Source organism: Apium graveolens, chromosome 4, assembly GCF_009905375.1.
Source record: "Apium graveolens cultivar Ventura chromosome 4, ASM990537v1, whole genome shotgun sequence".
Classification (NCBI taxonomy): domain Eukaryota; kingdom Viridiplantae; phylum Streptophyta; class Magnoliopsida; order Apiales; family Apiaceae; genus Apium; species Apium graveolens.
Window position 1 is genome coordinate 283533525 of NC_133650.1, and position 26658 is coordinate 283560182.

The 26658-nt window shown below is 34.7% G+C and overlaps 1 protein-coding gene across 1 annotated transcript; it reads right to left on the reverse strand.

Moving 5' to 3' along the window:
* Positions 1–3199: 3199 nt before the first annotated feature.
* On the reverse strand, positions 3200–8074 carry LOC141721106 (uncharacterized). Its single transcript, XM_074523862.1, has 9 exons — positions 7560–8074; positions 7353–7431; positions 6339–6653; positions 5892–6232; positions 5685–5784; positions 4878–4931; positions 4699–4785; positions 3971–4099; positions 3200–3844 (listed from the first exon to the last, which is right to left on the reverse strand). Exons 1-9 carry the CDS (start codon positions 7610–7612, stop codon positions 3524–3526), a joined length of 1479 nt encoding a protein of 492 aa, XP_074379963.1. The 5' UTR covers positions 7613–8074; the 3' UTR covers positions 3200–3523.
* Positions 8075–26658: the final 18584 nt, after the last annotated feature.

A 26658-nucleotide genomic window follows, 5' to 3' on the forward strand; every position in this document is an offset into this window, starting at 1 on the left:
ATGTCTCAAAGCCGTAGATTGGCACCATAGCCGTTGACTTGTCGTCGTCTATGGAACATGGTTACACTAATCGGATTAAGATTTAAGGTGAAACATTCCATCTGAATCCGGTAGCTATTGAAGTAGAGAACTTAGGAGGGTTCAAACCCGGAAGGGTACCGACTATGAAAAACAAGTCATGATGAAAAACCTGATCACATTTCTGTATGGATTGTGGGGGATTGTTAGAAAAATGGATTTTAGATAATAAGTTTTATTATGTTCTGATGATATGTGAACTTAAACTTTCATGTATGGTTTTAAGATTTTTTCTTAATGAAATCCATAGAGAATTAGAGTTGAACTTAGTGGCTTGAAAGATCTTGAAAAAATGAGAATGTGTTTTGTCCCACATTGAAAATAAATAAACGAGGTGTTGGCTTTATATAGTATCACACACATGGGTAGTGTACAACTACTAAGGTGTGTGATGGTGCATGGTGTTCTTGTGTGCTTCACGCGCACACACGCGCTGTCGCCGCTGCCATGCACCGGACCGGGTCGGGTCGAAGGGCGATTTGGGCGAATGTCTCGGCGTCTCGCGTACGCGAGGCGACCTGGGCGAGGATTTTATTTATTTGTGATTTAATCTTTTAATTAGAATTTATTTATCAGTTTGAGTTGGGTTATTACTGTTGGGGTGGGTTCGGTTTCTGAATTGGGCTTAGTCAATTTGTTAGTGGGTTGAGTCAGATTCATTGAACCTGGACATTAGATATGTAACTTGTAACTGATAATATATTCAAATTAAAACATTAAAGCTGAAATAATGTGTGAGATAAATGTATAAGCTGTTACATTTTATATAAATTCAAAACCCATCAGTTTTGATTTATTTATTAAATGGGCAGTTTTATTCTAAAATTAATTCAGAATGGTCAGTTTCACTTAGCCTCTAGTATAAATAGAGGACTAAGTTGCTGAGTTTCATACACTACACCTACATTCTTTTCTCCCATCTGCTTTCTCTTCTCTCCCAAACACTATCCTGAGCTGCTGATTTTTCCGGCGAATGAGGTGCTAGTCGAAGTGGAGTTTGTTGTTGTTGTGAACACCAATCTCGGAGCTGTTTTATCCTAGAGGAGGCATTGCAAGCATCCCAACACAGCAGGTGGGGGTAATTATCTCTTCAAGAGTAGTCAGGGCTTCGAGCAAGGCCTGACGACTTAGCTGATCAGTTTCTTATTTTGTTGTACCTGTTGACGATCTAAGCTTTGTGTTTCTTTTCACTGTTAAAGCTATCGTTACTGGTACGGTTTCTGTTCTTTTTTTGTTCTTACAGTTACTGAAATGCAAGCTATTTACCTACATGATTTGTTTCGTTAATTGTTGTCTTGGTTTGCCTTGTTAAATGTTATATATAATTGCCTCTATGTTGCTGTAATAGTTACTATTTCCAATAATAGTTATATATTATGATTGATTTGCTTATTAAATATATTAGCTTTACAACCCGTGCGATGCACGGATTTTTCATTATATTTTTATATTATTTAAATTATAATAAATTTCTTTTTGGATCATTAGGTTATGAGTAAATTTATAAACAATAATATAAATATTTGTTGTTGGCAGGATTCGAACCTGAATCTTGGGTAGTGTATAAATAATATTATAAATATTTGATGTTAGTGAGATTCGAACCTGAGAGTTTCAGCAGTGTATAAATAATAATATAAATATTTACTCTTGGCGGGGTTCGAACCTGTGAGTTTGAGTAGTGTATACTATTTTAGTATTTGAATCTAACGGTCTTGAATACTTAATATAGAAGATCTGACGGTCATAAATGAGGATAACCAAACTAACAAAAAAAGGCATACCAACCAAAAAAAACATACCAAATTATACCCCATTCCGGTTATTATAGTATAGTATAGATTTTTCTTAATGTTTATTATCAAGTTGATCACAATATTCCAAGTTTACACCGACAAGTACCATTTTCAAGTTTCAGCTATGCGAGTCTCAAATTGATTACTTTTTAAGCCGGTCGTGAACTAGCGACATCTCAAATTTATTCTCAAATTGATTACTTTCTAAGTCGGTCGTGAACTAGCGACATCTTAAATTTAGTACCGATAATTAAAAATTTATTAATTGGTGGTAAATTTAATATTTCACTAAGCTAATTATCCGGTGGAAATTTTGATACTTTAACCTTTTCTTTTACAGGTTCTCACCAATTCTCAGAGGAGATAAATTCTCACTGCATAGCCCAGTAGTTTATGCATTTTTTAGGGCTGGTTTCTTGGTTTTTTCTTTTTCTGTTTGCTCTTTGTTCCTTGTTGCTTGCTAACTTGCTATGTTGGAACAATGGTTAAGTGTGTATACATTTTAGATCTCAAAACGTATCTGAACTTCTAAAATTCAATCCAAATGCGAGGCTTCCTTAACAAGAATCTTGGCAAAGTGTCTATTTTCTTATGCATTAGGTTTCAGAACTTGTTTGAACTTTTGAACCTAATATAAACCCAGGGAGTCATTGTCAGCTTTTCCACCAGGAGATGTTCTTAGCATGGATTTTTAAGTCCCTCCGGGAAGCCGCTAAGAAGTGTCCTCTACATTTATCTTCGGCATTGCCTTCAAGGCTTTTGAACTAGTTGGGAAATTAAAGATCCGCAAGGACTAAGAAGGAGTAATGTTTATGCGTCTTTGGTTTTTAAAACCGAAACCACACTACTATAAACCGAATCCAAAATTTGATAAACCAAAATCCCATTGATCATGTTTGGTTTGGTTTGGTTTGGTTATGGCTCCTGATTTATGAAACCACCCACTTTGGTTACGGTACGGTTTAAAGCGCAGCATGTTCATCCCTAGTTCTAGACTTCTAGTTGTGTTCTGTATGTAATCCATAAGCCAAACAAATACAGATAAGACGCTAAATGTACTCATTGTGATTTTTGCTTATGAATTTGCGGTTGTTGATGCTCAAAGCAATGGATTCAATGCTCCCCTCGTGATCAAAAAAACATGGTCATTGTTTCTTAAACTGGAATGCTGACCGATTACTACAGAGCTTTAGTTTCTGGTTACTATTTGTCAAAGTGTGTTGCTCACTACCTTGCAAGAGCCACTTATATAATTGCCAAATGTATTGTCATTGAATTTTAGTTATCCAGTATTCAAAATTTATACAAAACTGTAGGAGCTAAAATTTTATTGCAAGTTCAAACTATGTTCATATAATCCTCAAATGTGTCCGTCCTCGAGAAACACAAGTCTCAAGCTTAGCAAAATCACTAACTTGTTCCATTCACATCACTCCATAACAAACCTATACAATCTTTACAACCCCCAACCAAAACAAGACACAAACTTTATTTTTTCAGGTTTCTATAGAAAATAAACCTCAAGCCAAGATAATCATGGAAACATCCTTTCTACTCCTTTAAGTACGGGCAAGGCTCGCTTATATTTACCCTCCCCAGACTCTGCTTCCTGGTATGTTTGGTTTATATGATACAAAAAACTCGTATAACTAGACAGACAATCTTCTTTCGGCTACTGCTTCCCTATTAATCACATATCCAAATTTTAAGTTCTGCCCTAACCAGCTGATGTATTTCTCAGGTTTTCCTTTCACGCATCTAGAGATGGCTTTCTGCTCAGCTTCTGATAGACATGCGCTAACAATGTCCAAAAGGCCAGTCATATTTATTGACATGTCCTTCGCAAAGTCTTCCAGCATTTTTGGGAGGCATACCTTTGTTTCCTTGTGAACATACACGGTAGCTTGTATGAACTCTACTTTAGCAAGTCTGAGATCCTTAAAGATGCTGTCTGCTGTGTAAACTCGTACCTATTTCCATTACATATTCCATCAATACCAGTGATCAATCGATTGGAAGAGAACTTAGAGATTTCAACAAAAAAGTATTCCATTGATTATGTAACAAGCCAGAAGTTTGGGGAGGGATCAACTTACTGAAGGGTCAGAAAATGCCCCTGTACAAAGTGCAAAATGAACAAGTGGTTCTGGGTAGTCGATGGAATATACATGTTTGGAGCTCAAAGCTTTAGACTTCTTTCCTGGAGACAGCAGGGTGTCCAGCCACTGTATCGATCATGTCAGCAAAGGTGTTATCTCCAAAAAAATTATTTTTTAAGAAAAAGAGGCATCAGCTTGCAGTTGAAGCTATTTGCTTCTGCCAACTTGTATTTTAGAACATGATGAAATGAAAACATGCATCAGCCTTCTATTCTAAATCTACAAATACAAGATCCTCAGTGAGAACTCTACTACAAAATGTGTACAATATGACAATTGACATGTAACTCGGTCAGGAATACTATGCTTGCTGGCAGCAGATCATATTGCAACCCCAAGTTAGGTAGCAGACCGCCTAGTGATTAGGAAACTTATGAGGCTAAGTACATAGAAAACCAAACCCACGGAGTAGATTCTATCCAGATTCCTATATTTTGAGGAATGTATTTAAAGTTTTGATTGAAACAAATGAAGTTACTAAGCCACATTGTTTGTATGTGATGTGCTAGGTATGCTTGTGGTCGATTTTCCACTTCAAGTATTTAGAATATCTTTTTGTCATCAACAACCCGCAGATAACAGCTTTTAACATATTGTGCTGGTATTTTATCTTAATTTTTAAATCATGGTAAACATGTAAAAATGAAAAAAATGTGCATACATACCGGTGCTGTATAGTGTGATCTGATTCCTAAAATGGAGCTTTGTATAATGTCAGCATTTATGTATTGCCCACCAACAGTATAAGCTGCCTGTAAATAAAGATTGAAAATTGATTTAACATAAGCTCAAGCTAATAGTCAGATAACAATGAAAAAACAAAATATTAGCAGCAACTTTTTACCTTCAGAATTGCATTACTTTTCACATAATTTGAAGTTCCATTGGCTAAATGCGCCTGTAACAGAAACCACGGTAGCAATGAAAAAGAAGCTAATACATTTTTAAAAGACAAACATTTGTACTGTTTGCTAATGGCCCAAAGGCCCCTAACACGTTTCTGTGTTTGCTAATATGAGCTGATGGAAAACATTTCAATACAGATTAGACATTTACAGTACTTTGCACAAAGCAACAACTCACTAGTTCCAGACATCGTACATTTTAGAGCCTAATTAATTTTACTCCCAAATTATTAACAAAAAAACAAAGCAAGATGATAACTATAACTATTGGACTTGCTCTTAAAACAATAAACTAGTAAAAAGTAAATTTGAATTATAAGTAAAAAATGTGTAAAGAGTAGTAAAAATATAATTATAACAAATTGAACAATGTGTGTTTGTGAACCGGCTGAACCGGTTCATGGGCTAGGCTTGTACCGGGCCGGGCCGGGCCGGGCCGGGCCGGGCCAGGGCGGTTCGGGCCAGGGCGGTTCACGGGTTCTGAAAAATGAAACCTTAACCGGCAATTGGTTTGATACGGGTCGGGTCAGGTAAATACACAGTTAACACGGCCGAATAATTACTGAATAAAATCCGGGCAGGGTAGGGAGGGTTTTCATTTGGCTACCTCTAGATACAAGGAAGGTTGGGGTGCCACTTGGTCCGTATGCAGACAAATTTATCTTCTCTAGTGTTTTCAGCAAATTCTGGTCCATATTAATGGCCTAAAGGTTAGAGATATTTAAAACAAAGAGCTCAAATCATACATGCATCACCAAAGCATTGTGGATATTTATCCAAAATGCAAGCTTCTCCTCACGCGTCATCTTCAGTGGTTCGACCTTCTCAAGATTTTTCACCAGCAACCTATACAGTTCACCAATAAGCATATGTAAAAAATCACCTAAAAATTCCATCAGAGAGCATTTTGGAAGCAAAACTAATAATGATTAACAGGCGAGTAGTGGGATTACTTGAAATTTTGTAGCATTTTAGCAGCAAAATCGCTGCCAGCTTCTTTGAAGCCCTGTATTTGATTCCCTCCAGCATCTTCGTTGAAATGAGGGCTCCAATTTTCGGAAAGATTCCTAGGAGATAATGTGCTTGAGGAGGAAAGGGACGAAGTAGAAGAAGCTGAAAGGCCTGTGTTCCTCAGAGTGGAATCTGCAGGATCTGCAAGTTTACAGTATATAGAAGACATGCATCTGACAATCTCTTCTGAAAGGCGATCAGGTCTGTTAAGGTTAACATCCATGCGAGAAGTAACAAGGTGATCAGCCAGACTTCGGTGACCTTGATTAGCAGTCGCCCAGCCCTGCATTTGCTCACAACAGAAGTTAAAACTAATAATAATTTGTTTATAAATTGCAATCCTTTTAGCTGAACATAACATTAAGATCATTCACTTCTAGTTTACTAACCGTTCTATATGATGACTTTGGAGTAGAAGTATGTTTCTGATCATCTGTACTGGCCACATTACGAGCTAAAGGGAGACTATGATTGTAATAATCAGGACTATCTTTGCAAAACTTAGGCTGCAGTCTGAGACTACATTTATCAGAGCTATTTTGAGATTCCGTGTCACTCTTATTCTGCGAAGAGGTTCCGCTTTCTCCGGACGAGGAAGAAATATGATGCTCAAAAGCTCCTCGATAGAGTGAAAGTAGATACCGTTCCAAGTATATTATTTCACCCTCAAGACTAGTTATTTCCTTCACAAGTTCTGCAGATGACTGAATAAGAACAAAATATTCATCAGTCATTGATATGGCTGGTATTTAGTGGCTCAAAATGTTTACTAGTGCGTGAGGCTTGCACAATGATAGAATAATTAGCATAATAAGGAGACCAGATCAAAGTTCACAAAACCCATACTGTGATGCTAGTTTATTGTCAATCTGTAAATTACCATTAGAAGTAACAAGCAAAAAAATATACAGTAAAATCCAAAATTATATTTTTGGACATAGTAAAATGCTTACAAGCTACACATGATTAGTTTCATGTTTGACTGCAAACATACTCTCAAATTCACAAACATACAACTACTAGTAAAAGATCGATTCCTTAAAAATACAAGTAGCTAAAGAGATCATTTCGATACATTGGCAACAAAATGAGGACTTCCACTTATTGTTCAACAAAATTTTAAAAGAAAAATAAATGCCACGGCTGATTTTCCGATGTGAAAGAGTCTCAGTTCATCAAAACCAAAGTTATTCATATCCCACAGCTGATAAAGGCTATTTGGATTAAGTAAAAATATCAACCACTTAGGATATAGGTGCCAAATGCGCATCACCGCCCCTTCATTATCATGAGTTCATATCATCACTTCCCCTCGGCTTATACGATAAAAAACAATTCAAACTACAAACAAAAAGAATGTACATTACTAATCGGGTATTGACCACATTGAGTAAAAAACTTACAGGCTTATATTGAGAAGAGGGCCTAGGTGATGAATTAAGAAAATGCTGATTCCTTGGTGACTGCCCATCTCGAGGGGCACTGCAAATACAATCAACATTCAGATTATATATGCTTCATTTAACATTCGAAAAAGAAACAAATATGTTGTTTATCAAAAACCCTTTAAATATTGAAACAAGAATACATATATAAGCATCTGTAATTACCAGTTGAAAATAGAGTATGGAGATGAATGAGGGCTGTCTTTAAACCTCAACATTGCTAACAAACTTCACTCACCGACACTAAACAAAATAATTAAAAAACAGGAACAATACAGCTATATCGAATACACTGTCAATGCAAAATATATGCACATACATATATATATAAAGGGCTATATCAAGAATTAGAAACAGAGGAGCATAAACCCTTATAAACCCAAATGAGGCAAAGATGGGGAAGATAAATACAAAGAACAAAATCAAGAAATTAGATGAACCAAACCCACCATAGAAATGTGAAGGGTGGGTATAGTATTATTTTAGGGAAAGATCTATCTTGATATGATGAAATATGCCAACTTTTATGGGTAAATGAGGTCCAAACACCAATGGCATTAACAACATCAACTCCTCCTGTACATCATTTAATTAAAAAATACTACTAGTAACACTTAGGAGTAGGTACTACAGTGGTACTATAAAAATTAAAGGAAAAAAGAATAGGGTATTTAATAATGACTGTAATTATGAGCCATGGTGTTGAGAAGCAGCACTGTTGTCTGCTAACCTAAAATATTGTGGCATGTAAGTTGTAATTGAGTAGTACAACTTATTTTATAAATTACGGGTTTTACCGATTAATCTTCAGATTAATCGTTTCAATATACTCTGTTGATACGATTTTATATATTTCGATTAATTATTACATTTTTTTTTCTTAAATGATTATATTTAGTTTAATAAATTCATTATATTTTGTATTTTAATAAATACATCCGATTAATATTTCAATTAATTAATCTGAATAATCTCTAATTATCCGATTAATCACTGAAAAATTACTCTACCGAATAATGCCAATTTCTCCTTTTTAGAATAATGTGTACATCTCACAATATTATATATATATATATAATTAGTTTCGATTCTTTCGTGTTAATTATCAGGAATATTAATTAATAACTCATTCACCATAAGAAAAATTAAAATTTTCCTAATATCGCGCTTATTATTGACGAGAATAATGTTGTCGCAAATATTTGGTTGAGCCCCGTATATAATATACAAAACTAGTGTGCATGTATTAAGAAGATGCAAAGTGGAGTTTATGATTGAAGATGGAATTAAAAAAAAATTAAGGAGGAAGAATTAGGTGAGAAAGGTGGCCCTGCAAAGGAGGGAAGAGGGAAGGCAAAGCAATTACTATCTCCATCTCCATCCCCCCACCTGCATGTAATATGAAATGGACTTGTTTCTGTGGGTTTAAATCATGGACCATCGAGTAGGTAGCATATAAACCATAAATTATAAATGTGTATATACATTTGTTATGCCAACTCTATTAATAATTCACAGTCAACTGAGCCAACTGAATTTAGTTGCTTAACTAATTAATTTTAAAAGTATTTCTCCTAAACACATTCAGAACAACTTCCCATATTTTTTAAATGTTCGAAAGGAAGGACTCACTTAAAAATATGTTACTACAAAACTCATAAATTCTCGTTAAATCAACTGAGTCGAGTTGAGTAAACGGTATATACATATGCGCAATCTTACCTTAATGTCTCGCAAATATGCTGAATATACATTTTTTTGGTAACTATGTTGATATTGTATTTGAAATGGACTTGGTGCTGTTGCAAATTAACAGTCAACAATTTATACATCTCAGTATCTCACTAACCTTATACAGCTAGAAAATGCAGTAGAATAAGTAGCCACACATCATGCAAGCAGGCTAGAGTAGAAAATTAGTGAGATACTACAACTATTATCCTTTTTTAAAATAAATATTATAACTAAAAACAGGGTTGACCCCGTATTGTTTTACTGCTGAAGTCAAGTGTGAAAATAAATAAAGACAAAATAGGTGTAAATAAAAAAAAAGGAAGAAATAAACAAGAAGGCAGTCCATGATCCAAGATGGAAGCAAAGCCATCAATGCATCTTCCTCCCCCCAGATCGATGTTCTGCCATTTTACCATTTTTCCTTTGTCATCGACCTCAATCCCAATTTATAGTTTCTGTATGATCGATAATACAATTATACTACTTAATTACAGTGTTCATGGGCCTTATAAAATCAAAACATTAGATAAGTGTTACTCCTATAGTAATTACAGGATGGTGCGATTTGCTTCCATGGGTTGTGCCATAGATCGCTCTCTCCCTACCCTTGCCCCCATCTTAGATACTACATGTCAATTATGTCAACGTCAACTAAAATATCTTACCACAAATATCAGTATCACTAAACTTCATAACCAAAATCTTCTGTGAATAGCGTTATATATCCAGTGTTACATATTTCGGAAATCGGAACTATTCGGTTGAGCTACTGATTTACGATTTATCGGAAATCGGTCAAATCAGACAAATATTTTTAACCGATTTTTGAGCGATTTATTGGCGATTTTTGAAAAATCGACCGATTTTTATAGCATGTATGATCTATATATGAAAATGTTCCCAAATATGTTTATAAAAATAGGTACGGTTATTTTATTTGTTAAACTTATATTAATGCATGAAGCGTACATTTCATTAATCCGTAAATAATCAATAGTTCTACGACAACTAATACATGAGAATAATTTACATTTTTGAAAACTCTAACATTTCTCTATCATCTATATATTACGAAGGTTGTCTGTCCGATTTTCGAATAAATGATGATAAATATAGTATTTTCTATAAAATATGTGACATGAATGTACATATTTAGTTTTTCTCACAATTTTTGTACATTTTTTAAATTCCCATTATTTTTGAATATTTTAATTTGAGAATGCATAAGCGTGCTTCCTCTCTCCTTTAGTAAATGCATATCATTGATATTCTGATATCTTTTTATGTTGGTTGATATATTGGACAATTTTAAATTACTTATTCTTGTTAATTATTTTAGAAAAATAATATTTTTATTGTAACCCTTTGCAGCATTAATATATAATTGTCATTTGTCAATTGACAGGTGACAAAAAAAGAGTCGGCCTTTTTAATACGTGTCACTGTTAAAATACGTTATAATTATCATAAATAAATATAAATACGAAATAAGTTGGCGTTTTACTAGCTACGACTACGAGTGTGCCTGCACAAGTTAAAGTTAAATTAAGGGTCTGCATGAAATCAGTCTAGTGCTTAACTTTTACTGTCTCCCTGTCACATAAGTCCAAGCCCAAACCCAAGACCAAGTCTATTGTGATCGGTAGCTTGTGGTCCTCTGGATACAGTGCAATCTATTCGACAGTAATCACCACTAGGATTGTAATTTTAAACTTTAAATTTGAATATAAAATCGCATGAAATCTTGTGATAACAGAAAGTGTATTGTTTTACTTTTTTTTAGCTATCATATTTTTAAACATATATTTATAAAATAATTTTTAGTTCAAAAAAATTGAAATAACCAAACCGAAAAAACTGTTCGGACGGTTCGGTTACGCTTCGTAGGTAGCAATTGAATCGAACTGACACATAGAGTTCGGTAACAATTTCGATAAAAATTATTTAAACCGAACCGTATACACCCCTACCCCAAACCTTGCTAAGTCAGGGATCAGTTACTAAAAGAAGTTCCCAACATACAAACAGGTAAAATGTAGTTTTTTTATTTTTCAAAAGGGGGCGAAATGAATTGAATTATTTTAATACGTGATATTGAGTTGAATACATGAAACTTAACTTATTTAATTATGTCACGTTTAATTAATTTTTATTAATTAATTAAACATGCACATAAGGAATACATCATCTTGAGCGTTGGGACATTCCAAAAATCCCAAAAAGCCAATTTTATGATACAAAATGGTATATTTCAAGTTTTTCCATCAAAACCGAAAAAAGGGACATACACCTATCAAAATCATTCGAAACAATTCACCTTATTACCAAAAATTTCCTAGAAAAGTAGCAAAATCATGCAATTACATCCATACAGGTCTAGTCCAAGTAGGAATTAAGCTCTTAACCAAAGAAGGATTAGACACCTCAATATTAGCCATTTTAAGAGATGCTAGATTCCTTGAGTTCAATGACTCTCTGTTAAGTTTCATAGAATCAAGTCTATGTAACGAACCCATCTCTTTTAGTTGCTATCCAATTTTATCCATTTCTCTTAAAGACAGAAATGTTATCCATAACATGACACTCCAAGTTAAAACTCACAAATATAAAATGTCAGAAGGATCAATTCCGGTTGCTTTAATCTTTCGAATTCATTACAAAGCAATAATGTCCATTGGTGATGATGGGCATAAAAATGATTTCGTCAAAGGAGAAACCATCCTTATTCACACTGACCTTTCAAGGTCTAACACAGTTATTCCTCGATCCATAAAATGGCATGACATTTCCATTCCCACTGAATGGGTTTTAGAAGGGGTAGCTCGCGCTAGATTACTGGAAAGATTAGAACCAAACACATAAATATACCAAGTTCACCAAGATGACAATGGAAGAGTCACTCTTGCATTTGATCGATCATCCCGAGCCCCTTTTATTAGTTCTCGATATTCTGATGCTTCCTCAAGAACTTTAAATTTAGGAAGAATTTCTCAAATCCCTTCTATCATTAACACTTCCTCAAGACCAAGATATTCTACATCAGATATACCCAGTACATCTATGGGTGGTGTGGATTATTCTTCCAATATACCTCACCCATTCTATAAACAAAGTCAATTACCACCAAACCAAAACACGGTTTCCCCTTCATCACCAACATCCCCAACCTTCTCTGCTATAACTGAGAATATGGGAATGCCAAGTGAGCTAAATGTGATTGAAATAGAATTTCAAATCAATAAAACTTTTCTCCGTGAAGAGTTCTACTCTCCCCAAAATACTGAAAAAGGAAATTGGTTTTTTACCAACTTCAAAGAACAAAAGACACAACTTCAAGAAATTTATTATGAATTTCTCAACCAAAATAAAATCCAAATGTTATTCTTTGATTGGTTGGAAATTTACTCCTCTGACCAAATCTTATTCTTCCCATTCACAAATTACCTAAACCCCATCACTCGAAGCATGAACCAAAAACAGAAATAATGGGAAACAAACAGCGGAACTATAAAATCGCACCACCCACCTTTTAGAAATGTCACACTAACAGTTCATAGTGAAAAAATCTAGGCACACCTCATCAAGAGACCAGATGATGACATACTAAAAAATACTAGGAATATAATCCTTGCTGTTAATTACACAAACACCCACCTACATAGCATAGGAAGTCAACTAAACCGAATAGAAGCCCGGATTCAAAAAATAATAGATTTCCCCAAAAGTATTAATAACCAAGAACCCATATTTAAAGCAGACCAAGTTTCTAGACAAAGCCAACAACAAATTCAAACAAATAGACCAGAATTCGTTAAAGCCATCAAAGACTATCTTAGCAGACTTGAAGCTTCCTCTTTCATAACCCAAATAGCTGCTGACAGTGTTTCATCTAAACAACTGAATGTCACACATCATGACTCAGATGAAGATGCTTTCATAAATGAAATACTCCAAGTTCATGACCTCCGACAAATGATTCCAAAATTCACAGCCCCAAACATTGGAGTTGAAAATAGACCTGAAATTTTAACCCAGTCTAAATTCAATGCATACTCTGTTTATGAATGAAATATAGACGGAATGTCTGAATATAATATTCTAAATCATTTACAATAAATGACCATGGCAGTCAATGCTTATACAACCCAAATAGGAACCCCGAACAAAGCTATGGCTGAATTACTCATAGCAAGGTTCTCTGTTCAATTGAAAGGTTGGTGGGACTATCACCTTACCCCTGAAAATCATCTTGAAATCCTAAATTCCATTAGGGAAGATGAAGAGGTAAAACTAATTTTAGATAAACAAGGAAACCCTATCCAAGGAGCAGTAGCACAACTCATTCTAGTTATAACACACCACTTCATTGGTGACCCTTCTCACCTGAGAGATAAGAAAGCTGAGCTTTTACATAATCTCAAATGTAAAAAACTTAGTGATTTCCAAATATATAAAACTAGTTTCCTTACCAGAGTCATGCTTAGAGAAGACTCGAACCATGCAAATTGGAAGGAAAAATTCTTAGCTGGACTTCCAACCTTACTCGGTGAAAGAGTTAGAACCTCTTTAATAACTGAACATGGAAGCCCGATACCTTACAAAAACCTGACATATGACCAAATCATAAGCCAGACACAACGAGAAGGCCTAAAGATTTGTCAAGATTTAAAACTCCAAAGACATCTTAAATGGGAAATGAAAAGAACAAAGCAGGAATTAGGTACTTTCTGTCAACCAGTTTGACTATAATCCCAACAAAAGCTATTCAAAAACAAAATGTGATGGCGAATGCAAGCCATATCAAAGACCTTATCAAAAAAGGTCTTTCACAAAGTCTAAACATTTCTATAAAAAATCAACAGAACCGTTCTATAATAAACCTTCCTTTAATAATAACAATAAACCTTCCTACAACAAAAAATCTTTCAACAAAAATAGATTTACTAAACCAACCAATAAAGATATAACTTGTTACAAATGCGGAAAAAAGGGACATATATCTAGATTCTGCAGACTTAATAGGAAAATACAAGAGTTAAACATCGAAGAAAGCCTATCCAACAAAATCTCGGCTTTACTCCTTGAATCTTCCGACTCTGAGACATCTGAAATGTCTGAAAATGATGAACCTCTTCAAATAGATGAGATTGCAACAAGCTCTTATTCCTCTCACAATTCCTCCTCTGAAGACAGACGAATCAACGTCCTAATCAGAAATGAAGAACATTCTCTCAAAATTATAGAAAAGATAAGTGATCCCCAAATAAGAAAAGAGCTCTTAGAAAAATTACTCCAACGACCAATTGAACCCAAATCAGAACAAAAACCTTCTATTCTCCCATCAACAAAAACTACATATGACTTGACCACAATATTAAAAAAACAAAAACTCAACCAGAAATCTGTTACAACAATACAAGACCTGCACAAAAAAATCAAAGAAATCAAAGAAGAATTAAAAATTCTTAAAGAACAACAGAAGATAGATTTTGAAGCATTAAATGTCCTTCTAGTTCGTGAAGTAGAAGAGCAAAATACTGAACAAAAATAACTAAGCAGTTTAAACAATACTCCTGAACAAGATGAAGATTTCTTATTTGAATTAAGACAAGTTACCTACGGAAAATATCTGATAAAAGACAAAGTTATCTTTTCAGATGACTTTATCTTAGATACCATTGCCTTATTCGATACAGGAGCAGATTTGAATTGCATTAAAGAAGAAATAATACCAAAAAGATTTAATCAGCATACCAACGAAAAATTAACCGCCGCTAATACCTCAAACCTCAATGTAGTTAGTAAGAGTTGATGCCTCTATAAATAATAAAACTTTCCAAATTAAGATATCTTTTCTCCTAGTTAAAGGAATACATCATCTTGTCATATTAGGTACACCTTTCTTCAATTTAATAACCCCCTATACTGTCACCTACAAAGGTATTACTTTTAAAACCCATGACACCAAACTTACCTTCCCATTTCTTGAAAAACCCAAAACAAGGAACCTCAATACAATAAAGACATATTCTATATATAATAACGAGATAAATGCCTTAATTAAAGGCAAACAAATACAATTATCATATCTAAAACAAGACAGTTCATCTCACAAGATTGAGAAGCAGTTACAAGACCGCTTTATCAAAGAAAAAATCTTAAAATTACTTAAACAAATATAAGTAGAACTCTGTTCTGACTTACCAAATGCATTTTGGCATAAAAAATAACATATGATTGATTTACCTTATGAAAAAAAAATTGATGAGAAGGAAATACCAACAAAAGCGAGACCTATCCAAATGAACTCCGACCTAGAACAACATTGCAGAAAAGAGATCACCGATCTCGAATCCAAAGGAATCATATCAAAATCCAGATCCTCGTGGTCCTGTGCAGCTTTATATAAACAAAAATGCTGAAATTGAGAGAGGGACACCAAAATTAGTTATCAATTATAAGCCTCTAAATAAATCCCTAAGATGGGTACGATACCCTATACCTAATAAAAAAGACCTTTTACAAAAATTAAGATCTTTGGTAATATTCTCCAAATTTGATTTAAAATCAGGATTTTGGCAGATTCAAATTGTTAGGTCAAACACATTGTAGAGGGGGGTTGAATACAGTGTATAGTACAATCAAATCGAATTAAGAACACAAGTATGTAACAAAGAATAATCTTATTAATAAAACAATATTGCAATGGAACCTTCCTCTCTCAGTGATGAACAAATATCACGAGAGCTGCTAGGGTTACAATGAATAATATTCTCGATTATGATAACACTTATAGTGTAAGCCCTATGTTGTGTTTATATACCACACAATTACAAGATAATCTTCTAATTGATATCAATATGATTCTGTATCCTAAAATATGTCAATTAGTTATCTTTTCCTTCAAGTCTTCTATTCTTCATAAAATTCTTCTTCATGCATATCTCTTCTTGTTTTAGTCTTGATCTTCTTTCCTTTCAATCAGCCGCCTTTTTTATCTGAAAGTCTTCTTAAGTCCTGATATTATCTCCTGATGAATATCTTCTGATATCTTAAGTTCTGACTTCAGTATAAGTACTGATTTCCAGTTAAGTCCTGATTTGTCCTGTTAGTCAAGATCTGAAAACTAAACACAAATCACTATTAGATATGACATCACAAATATATCTAACAATCTCCCCCAACTTGTAAATTAGCATAATATACAAGTTCAATAGATATTTGATGATGTCAAAAACATTAAGTACAAATGCATATAAGAATTTGACTAGATAACTACAACTCACACTCCTTGTAGCTTTTACCATCCTTAAAGTCTGATAACAGTCGTTGTCCTTGACTTGGATTCAGTGTGTGATCTCTCGAATATCAGGAGTTATTCTGAGATAGTTCTTTAACAAACTCCTCTCAGCATATTCAAGTTCATTCTGCATCCTCCTTTTTGCATCTTTAAGTTCAGCTGTATCTTCTCCTATCTGAAAGATAGCATCCCTGAGATCATTAATCTTTGTTTTCCTTATTTCCTAATCCAGTCTGATCAGATAAGCTTTGTCAGACTCTAGATTAAATTCCAGTCCCTTAATACCCAAAAATGTAGTGATTTTGGCAGTATTAGGCTTCATCTCAACTAGTTCACCATTGTGAGCTCTGTACTCAGGATAGTATGGTCTGTCAGACTTTACAGAGTCAAGTTTCTTCTGTCTTTCAATATCAAACCTTATGTATCTGGCAGCACCATCTGTTGATCTGTTCTTCACTTGAAGTAGAAATAACACATGTTGCAATTCTTCAAAATACTTCAAACGAATAACATCCTTTCTTATCTGGAATACCTCCCATCTGTCATAAAATATAGCATGATATCTTCTTTTAGCACAGAGTGGTAGACCATTTGTACAGACTCCAACTGATTTAGTCTTTCTGGAGTTGTCCCTACTCCTGGTTCAAGAAGAGATGTAGGATCTATGGTAGAATTGTTTACTCTTCTCTCATCAGCATTACCCAGTCCTGTTTTATCTCTAGCTTCCTTCCCTTGAAGCAATCTACCCTTAAAAACATTTGTTGAAGTCTTCATTGGTTGAGCAGATTGTTGAGCTTTAGTAAACCCAGGTAGTAGAATTTTTGAAGGTTTAACATGAGCAATGTCAGAGGTTTCCTTTCCTTTATCTTCTGATATCAAGACAACTTGAGCTCTATCAGAGGTTGCTTGCTTCATTGTAATATCAGAATTTACTAAGTCCTGATCTTGAACAACATGAGCTCTGTCAGAGGTTGTTTGAATATTCTTCTTCTTCTTCAAAATCAGACTAGTATCTTCATCAGAATTTACTTGTTCATCCATGGTTGGCAGATAGATTTTTACAGAATCATCAACTTTAGCTTTGCTCTTGAACCTTAGATCTACCTCCACTTGTGATTTGGCTTTGAATGTGGATTTGGTTGCCTCATAGTTTGTCTTCTCTTTAATCACAATGCCCTTAGGTTTTGAAGGTTTCTTTGCAGTAATATAAGCTTTAGACTTGGATTTGACATTTTTTTCTTTAAGTCTGGCTTCTTCTTCCTTCAGACTTTCAAAGTCCATTCCTGGATTGTCTTTGAGAAATAGTCTTTTTGAAATTTCTTCATCCAACTTCTGTATCTTGGGATCTTGATAGTAGACTGTTGTTTCCTTTCCCCTTGAGCTTCAGTGTCTGTATAAACTTTTGTGATTCCTGACTCTCACCTTGTATCAAAACATCAGGCTTAGTCAGAACTTGTTCATCAGAACTTATTCTTTTATCAGCATCAAAGCTTGATCTCTGTGTAGAAGTTTTTGCTTTCCTAGATGAAGAGTCTTTGCCTTGACCATGACCTTTACCCTTTTCAGAGTTTCCCTGGTCATCATTTCCATCATTCTTTTTCTTCAGTGCTAAATCAGTAGAGCATTTGGACTTAACCACCTTTTCCCCCTTTTTGGCATCATCAGGTAGTAGGGGAGAGAGAAGTAGTTTCACTGAAGATTGGATTTCATTTAGTTGAACTTGTTGAGAAGCTTGATTCTTTAGTACTTCAGCAATCTGAGCTTGCTGTTTCTCCTGAGCTTTCTCAATAGCCTCAACTCTGTTAAATACAGGCTTGAAAAATCTGTTATTATCCAGTTTAAAGTTCATGTCTTGCTGAATCAGTGTTTCTTGAATTTTGTTCACCTTGGCTTGAGTTATTGAGTGTTGACCTTGAAGGTTCCTGGTACTCAATGCAGTAACTCTGAGCTGTGCTTTGAAGTCATCATTTACCAGCATCTCATCAGCTTTAGCCAGATGCTCAACAAGAATATTTGCAGTAGGAACAAAATCACCCTTGTTCCACTCCTTAATCCATTCCCTTCCTCTATTAGTTTCACTCCAAGGTACTGGTGCATCCTCTCGCACAAACTTCTTAATCAAATTAGCTTTATCAACTGTTTGTAGAGGCGCATGTCCTGAAGAACCAGCTGCATCAGCATTTTCATTTGTAGCAGCTTCACCAGTATTGTCAGCATTTACTTCAACAGAACTTGCAGAATCTTCAGTATCAACATCTTGTGATAGAATAATTGTATATGAAGCAATAGAAGATTCATCTGTATGGACATCAGCATCTAGCAGTGGAGTTGCTGGTGGAGTTTGCTGAGGAATGGTTGGAGCTTCCAAGTACAGAACCTCAGGCACATTCAAGTTGTGAATATCTATTTCAGCACTTATAACTGGATTATCAGCATGTACTAAAGAGTGAATGGGAGACACATGAGGTGTAGGCATGTGTTCTTGAGTATTCTCTGGCTCTTGAATAGGAGATTTGTGAGCTTCAGTAAAGTCTGGTTCAGTAGTGGGAAGAGATTCAATCACAATTGGGTCTTTTGAGATCAGAGATTCCTGACCTCCTTCCTCAGCTGCTGCTTCCATTCCTTCATCAGAGATTGAGGATTTTACAGCCCTCCTTGCTCTTTGCTTTTTAAGTCTCTTAGCTGATGGAGAGACTTTGGGAGCTTCATCATCAGAGTTTAGCTTTCTAAGCCTTTTTAGGGGCCTAGAACTCCCAATTTCTTGAGCTTTCTGAGAAGAGACCCTCTCAGCTACTTCAGCAACAGGTTCTGATGGTTGAACCTGTACCTTATCATCAGACTCATCTCTTAAGATCATCTTCCTTCTTTTCTGCTGTGACTGAGGAACTATCTTAGTCCTCTTTGCTCTAGAAGAAGAAGGCTTCACTATAGGTGCTGATGGTTGATTGGTATGTGCTGATGTTTGTGGTTGCTGTGTTTGGGTGGTGGTTGGTTCTGATGGCTGTTGTGTATTGGTGGGTTGGAGATCAGGATATAACAATGAATAGGTAGCAGCATCAGTATTTACAAGGGCTTGCTTTACTGATAAAGGAATTCTAAGGGGTCTCAAAACTCCCTTCTTGTTGTCAACAGTTAAAAGATCAGTAAAAGCCCTCTTAGCTAATCTAAATGGTTCTATCTGTTCACTTGCTAATTGTGGTTCTTATGAAGTACAATGACTGTAGATTAACTGACAGAACCTAGCAAAGTAAACTACATTCATGTCCTCTTTCATTCTATCTACTATAAAACATAACATAGTCTTTGCATAATCAAAATGAGACTGGTTTAAGAGTGCATACCCAATTTGTTGTGTCAGAATATGAATGGCATCAAAATTTGAGCACTTGTTGGCAAACGTCTTCGTGATGCAATCGAAGAAGAAACTCCATTCCTTTCGAATATATGGGCGTTTGAGTTGACCCAACTTAGCCAAACTCTGTTCATACCCAAGATTAGCCATCATTTGCTGTAGCAATGGCTCCTCCACAGCAGAACAAAACTGACAGTTCTCAGGTAGGTGTAGAGCTTTTCAAACTGTCGATGGAGTAACAACGTACTCAACCTCCCCTGCTGTAAATACATTGCTTGGTGACCCAGCTTTACCACCATCATCATACAAACCAGTTCGCCAGAATGTCGGAACTTGAGTTCCAGAAAAATTTTCTGGCTGCGTTAAAGCGAACCCAATTTCACTATGAGATAAGAAATCCTGAATAAAATGAAGTTCCGAAGGAGCTTCACTCTTAGTGAGAATGGCAGCATAGTTGTTGGGGATGAACTTTGCTCCATTAAAGATTATATCCTTGGGTGCCATTGAAAAAGAAGTGAGAAATAAGAGTGCCTGAAAGATGTTTGATAAAATGTCTGTATAGATGTAACACCCCAAAATCCGGGGTCGGGGATCCGGGTTGTCACGAGTTCCATTTCCCTTAATAATACTTAATCTTAATAATCAACCAACTACTGCGTACTGTGACCCCACAATATACACACACACCACAAGTTATAGTCTCAGAGATTAATACCAAACAATAACACAAGTCATTTTATTCCACATTTATAAGTCATTACACCTCAAAAGGGTTTCTGAATAAATTTACATATTCTTTGCCATTATTACAATTCATAAATATACATAAGTCTGGTACATCAAAAGTTGAAAGCCTAGCCTATTGGTAGACCCTACCTCAGCTACAACGGCATCAACGCCTACAGGAAACTGCGGAACATTTCCTATCCGCTCGCAAATTGGGAGCTTGATCCTGTTTATCTTGTATATCTGTTGTTGTGTGATGAAAGAAGAAAGCAAGGGTGAGCAACAAGCCCACCGAAATAATATGTATTATAATTAACAATATATGAGCATTCTCATAGTACTCATGAAAGTCTTGGTCAAGAAGAAATGAACCAAGTTTGTTATTTTATTGCGACGAAGTCGCAAAATATTCAGTATACATATATACTTCTCAAATCTTTGAAATCCTCTGACATGTATAATATACACAGAGTTCTAGTTTATAATTGTATAAAAATATCGTTGCAAGGTGATCTCATATATCTAACCTTGTCTCAATGTTTTTCCGAAAATCTTTGACATGCACAAGATAATCATTTACTAGATATAAGTTTAAAAGATGAAGTTACAAGATACTCCAATATACTTATATCTTTCCGAATACTACTTGAACTACCACCGTTCAAGTTATAATTAGTTTCAAAAGTTCATCACCCAGATGAGACTACAAGATAAGACTTGAATAGATTCAATCTTTGAAAAATTATTGAATGAAATGAAGTTACGAGATACTTCATTAAGTCCCGATATATATCCATATATATATCTCTCATACATTTCCTGAAAACCTCTGTCATGTAAAGTATGAACAGAGTTGTAATATCCAATAAATTTTGGAAAGAAAAGAATTTTGGCATAAACCCGATATCTTGCTGATCAGGCAAAGATACCAATAGGTAACCTATTCTACTGTAGATGGATGAATTCCTCGCCGGTCATCACCCAGGCCGCATTAGGACCTCGTGCTAGACCGTTACCCGGCCACTCACGCGTGGATGGACTGTCACCCAGCCTCTTACACCTTCATAGACTGTACCCCGACCTGTCGCTTATGCCGACTCAATTAGATGGACTTACTTCCCGAACATTGGGCAAGTAATCAAGTTGTTTTCTCAAAACAGCAACCTCGTTGCGAATATAAAATACACCACAGAGCCGGATCCCTAAGATTTTTGAGCGAATATTCAAGTCTCCTTCGAAAGGAAGATCTTAAATCTGGAAACGAGTTTTTGGGATCCGCTCTAACTCTTAAAATCATTTTGAAGACTCGAAAACATTTTTAAGAATATTTGGAGTAATGCTGATTTAATAAAATAAATCAGTCCCAATTTATTAGAAAATATCCGAATATTATTATTTAAATAATATTCCCATAAGGATAATCCTTATAAAAATAATTGAAGTAAAAGTTTTAAAACTCATACTTGAAATGAATAATAAATAACCAAAGATATACTTATACGAAAGTACGATCTTTATTTGAATAATCGAAAATAGGTTTGATTATCGAAACATTATTCTTTAATAAAATAAAGAATATTATTTAGTAACTAAACGGAGTCATAAGTCCTCGAATAAATATTCAACTAATATTCATTAATTAAAATAAACGGAGTCATAAGTCCTCGAATAAATATTCAACTAATATTCATTAATTGAAATAAACGGAGTCATAAGTCCTCGAATGAATATTCAACTAATATTCATTAAATAAAATAAAGTTATCGAATAAAACTTATTCGATTAATAGTTTTGAAAACTATATCAATATATATATATAAGTATATATATATATATAATATACTCGGGAACATCGACTCCCGGTTTTAGAAAATGTTCACCTTTGGGTCCCCTATACTAAGGGTATACGCAACTACTGCTTATCTCTAGCATAAGTATTATGTAACTTATAAGCAATTGAATCAACAATATATATCAAGATTACGAAACAGACATGCATATATACCATATCACATGCTCCAATATATCACAAGATTTGCTAATTAACCACCATGCATCTATCACAAGATAATGCATATACATATGTATACATCACAACAACAGTATAATGGGTAGAAAACTTGCCTAAGTGTTCCGGGGTAGACTTAGGCTTAGAGTGGTTCCGGTAACCTATGAACAACAACATAATCCGGAATTAAACCACGGTCGCTTAAGAAACTAGAATTTAACCATTTAGAGCCCTAACGTTCGCTTTCGCGCTTAACGATTCACTTAAGTCACTCGAGTACCCTCGACTCCACCATTTTTAATAAATTAACAATTAAGAGTTTTAAGGCGATTCTTTCGCGAGTACCTTACCAACTGCCTAATCCACTTAACATAATTGTTTCATACCCCAATTAGTCATTTAAAGTCCTTAACCAAGATTTCAAAGTAAGGCGAGGGGTAATGGTTCGGTCGCGAAGCGCCGTTACTTAAAACGGTCGTTTCTCCTAAACCGTACATCAGATTCAAACGAACCACATATCAAAACGAAGCTCGTAAAATGAAATATCTAATCATGGTAATGGTCAGAACCTAACAGTGAGTTCATGGTTCCTGATGTTAAGAACAAAAATAGTCTAAAGTAAATCGGGCATTACGAAGGCTATGTTTACGCGATTACCAAATTTTATCCTACTCCAAATCAATCCACAATCAACCACAATTCAACCATACAACCAAACTCCATCCATACATCACTAAAACAGCCCCAACACCTCAAGTTCTCCAATTTATATTATTCTCAAACATGAGCTAAAACTATTCTTAAGTTCATTAACTAATAACCAGGATTTACAACTCCAAAAATATCACAAAACCAACTAATCTCTACATATTCAATCACCATGCTTCGCATGAACTATCTTACTCATAATAAGCTCTTAATATTCAATAACAATTCTAGGTTAAGAGATTATACCTTCCTTGGTGAGTAAGAGTAACTAAGGAGCTTGGAATCACCCTTGAAAGTCCTTACCAAAGCTTAATCTAACCAAAAACACAAGATCAAACAATTTAAATTTATTGAAAACACTATTCACTCTCTTATTAAATGATTTATTGAAAGTGATTGTGAAGGAATTTGGAGCTTAAACTCCTAGGATAGCCATAACTAATCATAAGGAACCTTGGATAATTACCTTGCAATTTAACAATGGTTGGATCTTGGATTTTGAAATTTTCCTCTTTGAAAAAGAAGAAAAGCCGAGAGCTTTGTTGCTTGAAATGAAGTCAAGATGTGTTTTTGTGTTTTTGATTTGTTTTGCTTGGTTGCTAGGTTTTTGGTTTGTTTAATTACCCTTTTAACCATATAAAATTGTGTGGTTAATAATCAACCACACTTCCTTCCTTTTTGGTCATGCTTAGGTCATCAATCTTATGTCATCTTCCCATGCTTGTCCTCTTCTTATTGGTTTGATGACATCATCCTCACTAACCTCTTTGATTAGCTTCTAATTACTTGGCTAATGACCGCTGATCTGTTATACGGTTCGCTTAACTTTCGTTTTCGTTTATCGTTTGAGGGATCATACCCGGGATCTTATTACTTGGGTTCCCTTAACCTTTCTCAATACATTATATTCCTTTTATGATCCTTTCTTATAATCCTTGAATTTAAATCCTTTTTATCCTGTTCCCTTATACTCAATTCTTTCGGTATCTGGTGGATTTTCAGGAAAAATCAAAATGTTCGAATTTGGATTATGACGATCTTTACATACACTTATATCCCATATAAAGTACTAATAAGATCTCAGAATAACAATAGAAGAACCCCTACATAGTGTGGCATGAAAAGTTTTCTTATTCAGCATAATCAGCAAAACACTATTCATAAGGGTTACTAAAAGTTCAAAAATTTTGGGGTTATTACAATAGAAAACCGTCAGAGAGAGATTAAGATAAAAGAGAGAGAGAGAGAGGATAGAAAGAAATGTAAATAAAAGATTTTAAAATCTTTTATCTCTTTTACTTATACACTCCACTTGACAACAGTTATTGAGAAGTGGAACAGACGTTACACCTTTCAGCCATGCAGTAGTTAAGACAAAAGTTAATGGGCACGGGAAATAAGTAATGAATACTATGCACATGCAGTTTTTCAAAAAAAATTGTTCCCACTAAACAAATGATTATTACTGTCTTTATCTCACTTAAACCAATATTCTGATAAAATATAACCGTTCAAGTATTGACCTAAAAATAAATCAAGGAAATAAATACTGCCATATCAGCATCAGAACTTGATTATTATCAGAATTTAAAAGTCATCAGAATATGGCTCCTTTACTCAAAAAGTGAATGTTTATTTCTGTAATTCTTCACACAAATACTGATATAGTTTCAACAGAACTTAATCATCAGAACTTCCATCAGAATTTGTCCTCAGAATTTATGCAACTAACACTTAAACTGTTCATCTAAAACAACATTGATCACCACAGTAATTTTCATCATTCATATGGAGTGTAAGTGTGTGCTTTAAGCTAAATATCAGACAAAGAGTAAAGTCTGATTCACTTCAGTACATCTTAGGAATAAGGCATAACTAAGAACTTTGCTCAAAATATGTCATTAGTCTGAAGTCTACTATAGAATGAGTTCATGCATGAGTCCACCTCAACTGTTTTGTGCTCATTTTATGTATCTTTTGAAATTCCTTTTTACAGTGGCTTCTCAGTGTAAGTGAGTCACGACTGCTTATCAGAATTTATGCTATTATCAGAGTATTTCTTTTCTTTACATTTTCTTTTGATAAGTGAGGCTTATCAGCACTTAGTACATCCATAAGATTTACCAACATCAGAACTTAACAGATAAGAAGCACTATTCTAGTTTTTGACTTAGTAATAAGATACACAAAGTAAACCTAACCAAGCTCAATATCAAAATTTGCTTGTATTAAAAGATTTCCACATATTAGAGACTACTAGGTCAGCATCTAGCACAATTATTCTCATTGGATTGAATAATCACAGAAACATTCATATCAGAATCAGAGTTTATAAATTCACATCAGACAACAATCAACACAGATAGTAATATCTGTAAATACTGATTATAAAGTCTGATGTATCAGAACATAAACTAAGCAGATTTAGAGAAAGAACCTGAAACCATGCCAAGTTCATTTACCAATCTTGTAAAAGTAGCTTCACATAGTGGTTTTATGAAGATATCTGCTAGTTGTTGATCTGTTGGAACAAGATGCAATTCCACTGTACATTCCATCACATGCTCCTTTATGAAGTGGTACCTAATGCTGATGTGCTTTGTCATTGAGTGTTGAACTGGATTACCTGTCATAGCAATAGCACTTTAATTATCACAGTAAATAGGGATTTTAGAAAATTCTAACCCATAATCCAGTAACTGATTCTTCATCCAAAGAATTTGTGCACAACAACTTCCTGTAGCAATGTACTCTGCCTCTGCAGTTGATGTGGAAATTGACTTTTGTTTCTTGCTAAACCAAGAAACTAACCTGCCTCCAAGAAATTGGCAGCTTCCACTTGTGCTTTTCCTGTCAATTTTGCACCCTGCAAAATCTGCATCTGAGTAACCTATTAGCTTAAAGTCTGATTCCCTAGGATATCACAATCCTAGATCAGCTGTACCCTTAAGGTACTTGAAAATTCTTTTCACAGCTATTAAGTGAGGTTCTCTTGGATCTACTTGAAATCTTGCACAAAGACAGGCAGCATACATGATATCAGGTCTACTTGCATTTAGATAGAGTAATGAGCCAATCATACCTCTATAATCAGTAATATCTACTGATGTACCAGTATCCTTATCCAATTTTGTTGCAGTGGCCATAGGAGTGGATGCACTTGAACAGTCTTGCATTCCAAATTTCTTCAACAAATTTCTGGTGTACTTAGATTGATAAATAAAAGTTCCTTCTTCATTCTGCTTGACTTGAAGGCCCATAAAATAGCTAAGTTCTCCCATCATACTCATTTGATATCTTGACTGTATTAGCTTGGCAAACCTTTTACAAAGTCTGTCATTTGTAGAACAAAAAATGATATCATCAACATATATCTGCACCAAAAGTAAGTACTTTCCATGGTTGAGATAGAATAAAGTTTTGTCAATTGTCCCTA

Coding starts and splice junctions, on each gene's coding strand:
- LOC141721106 (XM_074523862.1), bottom strand. CDS start 7,612: ATGTTGAGGTTTAAAGACAGCCCTCATTCATCTCCATACTCTATTTTC. Junction 6,233..6,338: donor CAAAGTCATCATATAGAACG/GTTAGTAAACTA, acceptor GAGCAAATGCAG/GGCTGGGCGACTGCTAATCA. Junction 4,100..4,698: donor GATCACACTATACAGCACCG/GTATGTATGCAC, acceptor TGATCGATACAG/TGGCTGGACACCCTGCTGTC.